The sequence below is a fragment of the Mauremys mutica genome, chromosome 1, assembly GCF_020497125.1.
Source record: "Mauremys mutica isolate MM-2020 ecotype Southern chromosome 1, ASM2049712v1, whole genome shotgun sequence".
NCBI classification, from domain to species: Eukaryota; Metazoa; Chordata; order Testudines; family Geoemydidae; genus Mauremys; species Mauremys mutica.
The window spans coordinates 200,125,419-200,136,006 of NC_059072.1; the positions used below are offsets into that span (position 1 = coordinate 200,125,419).

The 10,588-nt window shown below is 45.7% G+C and overlaps 1 protein-coding gene across 2 annotated transcripts in view; it reads left to right on the forward strand.

Annotated features, from left to right (window-relative positions):
* The window catches only part of LOC123369691 (maestro heat-like repeat-containing protein family member 2B), a 30,733-nt gene extending 20,433 nt beyond the window's left edge, over positions 1–10,300 (forward strand). The window contains exons 13-21 of one of the 2 annotated variants that reach the window (XM_045015591.1): positions 1,541–1,687; positions 2,862–3,044; positions 4,113–4,268; positions 4,770–4,904; positions 5,105–5,207; positions 6,305–6,370; positions 7,186–8,197; positions 8,331–8,929; positions 9,632–10,300. In XM_045015591.1, the coding sequence (XP_044871526.1) occupies positions 1,541–1,687; positions 2,862–3,044; positions 4,113–4,268; positions 4,770–4,904; positions 5,105–5,207; positions 6,305–6,370; positions 7,186–7,283 (888 nt within the window). In that variant the 3' untranslated portion in view covers positions 7,284–8,197; positions 8,331–8,929; positions 9,632–10,300. The remainder of the gene's footprint in view (positions 1–1,540; positions 1,688–2,861; positions 3,045–4,112; positions 4,269–4,769; positions 4,905–5,104; positions 5,208–6,304; positions 6,371–7,185; positions 8,198–8,330; positions 8,930–9,631) is intronic. The other variant, XM_045015600.1, reaches the window with a different exon arrangement.
* Positions 10,301–10,588: the final 288 nt, after the last annotated feature.

The following is a 10,588-nucleotide window of genomic DNA, read 5'->3' on the forward strand; positions in this document are numbered from 1 at the left end:
CTCGCTGATATTTGTATTGCTGTCATTGCCTATACTAGCTACACAACCACAGGTGCTGGCTGAGAGAGATACAGACAGAGTTTGAAGTACTGGACCTCTTCTGCCAAGTCCCAGTGCTGATACTAACCAACAGCTCCTGGTTTTGGTTTCACTCAGCAGATCTTCGGAATGAACCTAGTGTCCTAATACTATAAAACAAGCAACATACAAATACATTCACATCTGTCTTAGGTTCTCATGACTATTGTATCTGAGTACCTCAAAACTCATTTATGTATGTATGTATGTATCCCCACAACACTCCTGGGAGGTAGGGAAGCACTATTATTCCTATTTTACAGGCAGGGAGCTGATGCACAGAAGGGCTAAGTGATTTGCCAAGGTCACCCAGGAAGTCTTTGAGGGAGCAGGAATTTGAACCCGGGTCTCCTAAATCCTAGACAAGTGTGTTAACTGCTGGACCATCCTCCCTTTCTACAGCCCTCTTCTAACATCTGCATCATATTTCCACTTATGCTAAGTAACTATCTTAGGGGCTCATCTGGTTCTAAGGAAAACAATCGATCTGTGTCTGGGATGGGCTGTTCCTGGGCTTTGAGGCTCCTTACAAGAGGCCCCATGGTCCTACTGCACCCTGCCCCAGGAAAAGAGCCACAAATCTGGGTCTGTCTAGAGAGGCCTCATGAGAGCAGCCAATCGGAGCCCATCAGGCTCAGCTAAAAGGAGCTGCAGGGCCTTAGCAGGTCAGTTCCTGCCAGGAACTGGAGGGGCAAGAAACGATGCTGCTCTCTGGCCACAGAAATTCCAGGGATTGCCAGAGTTTGATTCTGGCAGCATTTGCTTAAGTTGGGTTTGCAGGAAGAGAGTCCTTAAGAACTTGAACCTTGAGGTGAGGGTGAAGCTAAAAGTGGCTGGTAGGAAAAAGCAACAATGAACTGAAATCAAGCGGTGCCTAACTACTGTTTACAGGGTCCATGGTTTTGAACTCAGAGTTATGGGCAGGCCTTGGATCCCCTACCACTTACAGTGGCATAAGCCCCAGGAAGGGGACAATGCTTACAGAGAGCTTGAACAAAGAGCAGAATTTCAAGGACCCAGAGTTGGGGCTGGAGACCCTAGTGAGGGCAATGGGACTGTTCTTGACTAGCCCAGAAGGGGTTCATTTGGACTTTGGGACTTAGCCAGAGGCCTGAGCCACAGAAGACTCACTGAGGTCAGCTGGCAGGGTGCACCAGGGGTGAGAAAAGGACTGTGGTACCAGACCTGGCCACTAAGGGGCTCTCAAGAGGTGAGTGGATCCCTATTATAGTGCCCAAAAGGAAAGCTGCATGTTTTCAAGACATTTCTCATTTGTGTGGAATGATAAAGTTAGTGTGTTATGTGCCACGTATCAGAGGGGTAGCCATATTAGTCTGTATCCACAAGACTGTGGCTATAGGAGGACTCCTTGTTGTTTTTAGTGTATTCTATGCCGGCTCAAATTCTATTCCCAATCTTAAGGATCATATTGGTGCTAATGGACATGTTGATTTTATTTCAGCTAATGACTGATACCATGCTCAGGGAGAAGAAGTTGCTTAAGAGTGTCTTGCGCATCTTGGAAGAAAGGTCACAGGATAGGAACAGCATTGTCCGTCAGATGGCTGTAAGAGGCCTGGGAAATATAGTCGATGGGGCGCCTGTGAAGGTATGAGAGAATACTGAATAGGATGCAACATAAGTAGAGAATCCAAGGGAAATAATTGCTCAGAGTTTACAGAGGTTGCACACAATGCACTAGGCCAAATTCTGCTCTCTCCCATACCCTAGTCACCTTTTTTGCAGTCAATACAGAGCAAGCTGGATCCTTTGGTAAACTGGGCATAAGCAAACAATGTGCACTTTAATGTAACCATATGTAAATGTATACATCTAGGAACAAAAAATGCAGGCCATACTTACAGGACGGGAGACTCTATCCCAGGGAACAATGATGCTGAGAAAAAACTTGAGCCATGGCAGATAATCAGTTGAACATAAGCTCCCAATGCGAAGTTGTGGCCAAAAGGATTGAAATGATCCTTGGAGGCATAAATAGAGGAATCTTGAAGAAGAGTAAAGAAGTTATTTTCCCTCTGAATATGGCACTCATGTGAGTGCTGCTGGAATGCTGTGTCCAGATCAGATGTCCACAATTCAAGAAGGATGCTGATAAATTAGAGAGGATTCAGAGAAGAGTCACAAGAACTATCAAAGGATTGGAAAATATACCTTTAGTGATAGACTCAAGGAGCTCAATCTATTTAGCTTTACAAAGAGAAGGTTAAGGAGTGACTTGAGGACAGTCTATAACTACTCACATGGGGAACAAATTTTGATAATGGGTTCTTCACATTAGCAAACAATGGTATAACAAGATTCAATGGAGAAAAAGGAAGCTAGATTAATTCAGACTGGTAATAAGGCGTACATTTTTAATAGTAATTTTAATTAATCATTGGAACAATTTACCAAAAGTTGTTGTGGTGGCTTTTCGGTCACTAGCAATTTTAAAATCAAGATTGGATGTTTTTCTAAAAGATGTACTCTAGTTCAGAGACTATTTCAGAGAAGTTCTATGTTATGCAGGAGGTTAGACCGGATAATCACAATGAACCCTTTTGGCCTTGGAATCTAAGTAACTAGAAATCTAATAGGATTATGCACGTGTATTATGTTACCGAGTTTGGCTCATTGTAGTTAGCACCTGGTCTGAAATATAGCTATAGATCTCAGGAGGGAGAGAGGGTTGATGAAATTCCCACAACTTCATAACTGCTAAAGAAAAGTTCTTAGAAGTGTGATCAGTGATAAGTTTTCTTTAATGTCGTATGTTTGTACAGGTGAAAAAATACAAGAAGTTTCTTCTGGACATACTGATCGGGGCCTTACATGACGTTTTCAGTTCTGACGTGATTGGTGAGAGCATGAAAGCACTGGCCAAAGTCCTGAAGGAGCTGAAAGAGAAGGACATCGGTTCTTCCTTCAAAGACCTCACCGAACAGATCTGGGCCTACTTTGACGATGTATGTGAACAGAACTCTCCAACCCCAGTTCAACCGATCTTGATTAGACTCGATTTACGATGTGTGATGTGGACTCCCTGGGCATTGCTCATGTCAGAGTGCAGAGATTTTAGGCCCCAGGGAAGGGAAGTATTTTACGGAGGAGGAGAACGTTAGGAGGACGGGTATGACATCCCTGCTCCCACAGTCTCACCCTTCTGTTCTTGATTGCCACTGAGAACCTCAAAGAAAGTCTGAATACTAGATTAGGTAGCTAGATAACCATGAAAAGGGGGTTACAGAGTGCAATAGAAAGTGTTGGGCCTGCTCTATACCGTTTTTATGTGAGAGGGTTGGAATGATAATTCTGTTTTGCAGAGAATTTTTGAGATTTCAAATTTTGGTTTTGTTCCTATTTGTGGGAACCCCTCCCCCAAACTTCAGAACTCCTTGTGAAACAGAATTACTATTCACAACCTAGCTCTGTTGGAAGCCTTGGCCCGGGGCAGTCTGCTCTCAGACTATCCTGGTGCTGGGAACCCAGGAAACTCTGGGAGCTAGAGGTGCCAAGGAGTTGCAAATTTGAGAGCTAGGACCCCCAGGGTCATAGAATTGGAAGGGACCTCAGGAGGTCATCTAGTCCAACCCTCTGCTCAAAGCAGGACCAATCCTCAGCTTTTTATCCCAGTTCCCAAAATGGCCCCCCAGGGACTGAACTCACAACCCTGGGTTTAGCAGGCCAATGCTCAAACCACTGAGCTATCCTTCCCCCCAAAGCTGGGAGCCTGGAAGCCTATGATCCCAGTCAGCCTGCTAGATTGGCTGCCAAGGAGCTGGATGGGTGTACTGGCAAGACACCAGGCAGGTTTCTAAGGACCCTGCCTGGCTTCTGGAGGAATTTCATCAAAATTGAACTGTCTCTAAAATATATTCATGAATCAGAAAATTCGAATAAAAATTGGTTAATTAAAGTTTATCTGACTAGCTGTAGTTGCAATCACTCTACTTTAGCGTAGAAGAGACGGCTGTGTGAGGTGCGTGATGGGATTGTCCCTTACTTACCAAGTTGTGGGGCTTTCTTGGCTGTAGGAGAATGATGGTCTTCGCTCAGTGGCCTTTGTCCTATTTGGCATCCTGGCTCAGTTGACAAAGAAAAAATGGAAGGCCTATTTCGCTGAGCAGGTTCGAAAGAGCTGGGTCATACTTCTGCTGCACCTGCAAGACCCAAGCCCCGAGGTTTCAATGGTAAGACCAACAGTGACTTATTTACTAAGGCAAAGGAATCTTCCTCCCAGTGCCAGGGGAGCACTGCTATTCCTGCTTGTTGTGGAGGCCCAAATTCTCCCCTCAGTTCATTGCCCTCCTGCTGAGTCACTTCCAGCCAGGTTGGTCCATGGCTGCCTCACCAGAATCCAGGATAGGTCATGGGTCTGACCCCTACAGGTCTCTGTTCCTGTCTGACTCTTCACCCCAGGCCCCTGCCTCCCCAGAACAGAGGAGAGACCACAGCTGTGCCTGGTGAAGCAGCTTTCATCGGTATATCTGTTCCCAAAAGACATTGATGCTACCTCCAGGTTTCAGTGGAAGCTCTCTCCTCTATTAGTCATTCCTGCATGTTTCTGCCAGTCACATCCAGATGAATCCTTTTTTGTCCTGGAATAGATGAGCAGTCACGCAGATGAGTTCCCTTTGACTGAACATAGCACTCGGTAGGGAACAAGTCAATGGTGTGACGCTCTTTTTCAGGAATGCAGAGCTACATTTCACCTCTGTTTCCCGTTTTTGGGACTGAAGAGACTCCAACATGCGATCAATAAGCACCTTGGTGGCAGAGCCGAGCTGAAGCCTGAAGAGCTCCAGGTGGACATTTGCAGACACCTTGTGAGTGAGCTGTTGAACTGTAGGAGATTATTGACTGGAGGGTGATGGGAAATGTAAATCTGCCCCAGATTCCCATTTTTTCCACTTCTACCCAGCCACCTGTTCTTGCTCTTATTTACCTGTGGTTCATAAAAGCATGTGCTGGCAGTCAAAGGGCACTTCTAGCCAGAGAGAGCTCATGTGTCCCTGATTTCCTCTAGGCCAAAGAAAATGCAGAACTGCTGGAGAACTTGTATAGCACAACCATCGCGTCCTTCAGTAGCAGCTGGGAAGGGATCCGGGCAGGTGCCGCCAACTTAGCTGGTGAGAGATGATGCCCAGTGTCCCTTTTGATATTCCCATTGAGGGAGACAGAAAAAATCCCACTGTGCAGCACTGAGCTGCCATTAATCTCTCTGTGCCTCAGCTTCCCACCCATAGATGGAGATGTTAATGTCCCTACCTCTCCAGGATGGTGGTCGGAGGAATTCATTAGTTGCTATAAAGTGCTTCGGGATTGTTGCAGGGGAAGCACGGTGCAGTCATTTCGTAGTAGTGCCTGGGACACTGTCACGTAGGGCATGGTTACACTTTGAGCTGGGGGTATAATTCCCATCTTGATGAGACACACCCGCACTAGCCCTTTGTGCTAAAAATAGAGAGTAGCTGCGGCGGCAGGAGCAGCAGGAGGTTTAACCACCCCAAGTATGATCCCATCCAAACCCCAAAGTCTATTCTCACAGTGGCTGCTCCTCCCACGGCTTGTGCTGCCTTAGCTACATTCTAATGCTAGCGCTGTCAGAGCTAGTGTGGGCCCGTCCCATTGAACTGGGTGTGATACCCCTAGCTCAAAGTGCAGACCTACCCAGTGCTGTTCAGTGCTCCTCACTGCGACTTCATCACTGGGGGGCAAGCAGCCCACCTCCCCATAGCGCCTGCTGTTTCACCTTCCTGGCCACAGCACCTTGTCAAGGAAGCATTAGGTTCCTCCTGTTTGGCCCTGTGGCCTCTTCTCCCTAGCACACCCATGTGAGACAGGCAGGCATTGGGGCTCACCTATCAGTCACCTTGTGAGATCCCTGCTTAGAACTCGCTTATTCCTGGCCCCAGTCCTTTGCTCAGACCACTAGACCAAACACTATCTTAGTATGTCTCCAATAACTGACTGCAGTGGCAAGAGGAGCACAGACTGTTTCATCAAGCAAATGGGTTTTATGTAAACATTCTTTTTAAAAAATGTCTCTCTCATTCTCTTCAGTGTGGACTCTAAACTGCTCTAGCATCCTCTTGCCCACAGCTCACCCTTAGGCCCACAGTAGGAGACCGCAAAGACCTATCTAGGGGCTGCTAATATCACTTTGCACTCAACAAGGGAAGGTTTTATTGTTATTGTTGTTATTTATTTGACATTGTGTATTTAGGCATCATCCTGGAACACACAGACACTCAGCGTATGAAATGGCTGGACCTGGAACATCTGCTGATGTGTAAGTGATAAATACAGCTGAAGTCCTGCTCATTAATGAGTTATAAAGGAATTTAGCTGACAAGCAGCAGTAACCGATACCACTGGTGCAAAGTGCATCAGCCACACATCAAAGGACAAATTCACTCTTGCCCAGTAGAAAGTCAGCCTTAATTTCCCCTGAAGGAGGAAGCTGCAGAAGGTGTGATATGAGTCAGTGCATCTCCTGGTTGTCCTGGCAATGCCCCCTCCCCAGCCGGTGCTCTCCACACTTTGGGCTTTATTGGCTCTCTGTGGACTCCCCAAGTAAGAAGTAGCCACTTTCTGCTACCCCAAATTTCCCACCAGCAATTTTGCTTCCAGTAGGTGCCCTGTATCATGCGCAAACCAGCTTGGACCTGGCCTGTGTTAAATTCCAGGTTTAGTTGAGCTCAGGCAGTGGCTCCTGAATAGAGCTGGAAAATAACTGAAAAGTGGAAGCTATTGAAACAATGGACTTCATTCCATTTGCAGCGGAGTGGATGACTTTCTGGTTGAGTCAGGGTCTCCCCACAGTTAGGAGCGTGGAAGGGACCCAATGGGGACCCTAAAGCTTTGTTTGTATTGGAGAGCTGCTGTTGTGTGGTATTCAGAAGTAATAAGTCTCCAGCTATTTCAGGCACAGGTGACTATATGAAAAGTGAGGCCTATTCATCTCTCATGTATTTTCCACCCCCAATAAAAGGACTGAGCCCAGTTTCACATTTTTCCATGTGATCATTCTGCTCAGGTACTTCAAGGTTCTGTGATCACGCTTAGCTGTCTGTTCACTAATGTTATGTCCTCCTGTAATTTCAGCTCTCCAGGTCCTAGAGAAAGACCCAAGTCCCACTGTCCAGCTGGTGGCAACTGAGCTCATAAGTGACATCTGTCCTGGCCGAGCGCTTGGCGAATGAAGCAGAACGGAGACCAACAGAACAAGGCGCTCCAGTGGTATAAGGGCCCTACCATCAATCAAATGTTAACCTCACCCCTTGACCCCGGCAGCAAGATGTGTCATGTGACCCCTCTAAGAACTCCTCCCACTTTCCTCTACCAATCAGGATGGGTTTCGCCCCAATAGGAATGCCCCGAGAGAAGACTTGACCAATCAGGGGGAGTTCCAGGGCAGGTGACGTGTCCTTTGTGTGACCCCTCTAAGAACTCCTCCCATTGCCATCTACCGATCAGGATGGGTTTCAGCCACTGGGGATCACTCCAAGAGGAGATTTGGCCAACTGGGGGGAATTCTGGGGTGGGGTGACCCATCCGGAAGTGCTTCATGTGACCCCTCTAGGAACTCCTCTCACCACTCTTTACCAGTTGCGATGGGTTTCAGCTGCAGAGGACTGCCCCAAGAGGAGAGTTGACCAAAACAAGGTAGGTTCTCGGAAGGGGTGAACCTCCCAGAAGAGGGTCGTGTGACCCCTCTAAGAACTCTTTCCAATGCCCTCTGCCAATCAGAGTGCAGCACATCACTTCATAAGTCCCAGCGCTGGGCAGAGGAGGCCATCTCTTGCCAAGAAGACGTGTTTTATGAATTGTGGAAAGGCTGAGAGGAGACATGGACTCCTTTACCACTCCCCTGAGAACTTCAGACTTTGTTTTAGCCCTGAGGACCTTTGGGCTTGTATGGATAAAGCGCTATAGCAGTTACAGTTCCGAGGAGGGCCCTTTGACTCGACCATTGATAGATACCTCGGGACCCGACCCTGAACCCTCGTGAAGAACCCTGATGAGTGTGACGACCCCCCCTCCCCAAAAGTTGGAAGATGATCATGGCTTGGGGGAGTCACTGGTGGACAAGGTGAACGGGAAAGACGTTGCTCAGGTAAATGAATGATTAAGAAGCGATGGTCGATCATGGGGGTATAATGGGATTAGAAATCGACTTGGCATTGCATAAATCTAAGAACAAGCAGGGGGTTGCTTACACTGTCTTTTGTCTGAAAATCTCTCAACAGGTCGATGATGCCTTTCAAGAGGCCTTTAAGAACTTACACATCAGTAGCCCTGTCGTGCATCAGCTGTTTTTGCTCCTGTCTGAGATGCAGATCTCAAGAGGAAAATCTGGAAAAGGACAAAATAGAAGAATGAACCAGCTCAGAGTCCTTCGTTGTAGGGGTCATGGCATCCATTTTTACAGGTGGCTGTCAAAGGTTGTGTTAAACCAGGCAATTAATTAAACTTATTTAAATGTGTCCCTGTGACTGTATCCCCCTCCATACTTGCGTTAGTAAAAGACGGTACCAGGAACAGTCCTGTCTTCACAGACAGCTCTGTTAATGAAAATATATTACATCCCCAGGGAAGCTGGGAGCTTTGGTGGGGGAATCCTCTTGTTCGAGTGGCCAAAAAGCACAGTAAAACTTTAAATAGAAGACAGGTAACAGCTTAGCTTTCAGATCAGATTTTTTCACTTTACACAAACTGGCTCAAATACATTTTAAAAGAAACAAGACCATTGTTTCAGATGTGGACATGCAATGGCAGGCAGATTTGGTAGATGTGCACCGGTTCTCCAAACACAACAGAGGCTTTAAGTACATCTTAACGGTGATAGGTTTCAGAGTAGCAGCCGTGTTAGTCTGTATCCGCAAAAAAAAACCAGGAGTACTTGTGGCACCTTAAAGACTAACAAATTTATTTAAGCATGAGCTTTCGTGAGCTACAGCTCACTTCTTCAGATGCATAGAATGGAACACACAGACAGGGGATATTTATACATACAGAGAACATGAAAAGGTGGAAGTATGCATACCAACAGGCAGAGTCTAATCAATTGAGATGAGCTATCGTTAGCAGGAGGAAAAAAACTTTTTGAAGTGATAATTAAGATGGCCCATAGAAGGTGTGAGGAGAACTTAACATAGGGAAATAGATTCAATATTGAATATCAGGGCTAAAACAAAGTCTGAAGTTCTCAGGGGAATGCCTTCTCTCGGGGCATTCCTATTGGGGCGAATATTGAATCTATTTCCCTATGTTAAGTTCTCCTCACACCTTCTATGGGCCATCTTAATTATCACTTCAAAAAGTTTTTTTCCTCCTGCTAACGATAGCTCATCTCAATTGATTAGACTCTGCCTGTTGGTATGCATACTTCCACCTTTCCATGTTCTCTGTATGTATAAATATCCCCTGTCTGTGTGTTCCATTCTATGCATCCGAAGAAGTGAGCTGTAGCTCACGAAAGCTCATGCTTAAATAAATTTGTTAGTCTTTAAGGTGCCACAAGTACTCCTGGTTTTTTTAACGGTGATAGACATTCTATCCAAATATGCTTGGGCCTTAGGCCTAAAAGACCAGATGAATGGTGAGGTATCCAAGGCCTTTAAAGCTAGTTTTAGTGAAGGCCGCATGCCTCAAAAATTACAAACTGATCGGTGGAAAGAATTTTTAAACAAACCTTTTAGCAGATTGTTAAAACGGCACGGCGTTCACCATTTTGTTACTAATAATGAAGTCAAAGTAGGGGTAGTGGAGCAATTTAACAGAACTTTAAAAAGATGTGGAGGAGGTGGAGATATTTTACAGCCCATAACACTTTTCGCTACATTGACGTGTTATCTGACTTTATAAAGAATGACAACCGGACCTTTCACAGAACTATACGTACCAGACCTGCTGATGTTAATCCTTCACATTCTCTGAAGATATGGAAAACAGTTTATAGAGATGGTTTTAAAATAAAATCGGTTGTTGCCCCTTTTAGAAAAGGCGACCACGTGAGACTATCTAAAGTCAAAGGAGCCTTTGAAAAAGGTTATGAACAGACGTTTACTGATGACCTATTTATAGTGGATGAAGCCTTAACCAGGAGCCAGAGCCCTGTATACTGATTAAAAGATTACGAGGGTGAGACAGTTACTGGATCTTTTTACCCTGAAGAATTACAAAAAGTAAACCCCAAACAAGACAGGATTTACAGGATCGAAAAAGTTCTAGCAGATAAAGGAAAAGGGAGAAAAAAGCAGCTACTGGTGAAGTGGTTGAGGGAGGCGATAAGTTTAACAGCTGGGTGGAAGCTTCTCAACTCTGTGACATTTAGAGATGGATAAAACAAACAAACAAAGATTCCTCCTGCAAAGACAGAGAGAGAGAAAAATGAGCGACAGCGGGTTCTACATTACGTTGCCCAGCAATGCCAGCTCTGCAGTTTTTCCTTAGAACACCAGCTTGAACTTTACAATACGGCTAATTAAGCCCTAGGATCTCCGGA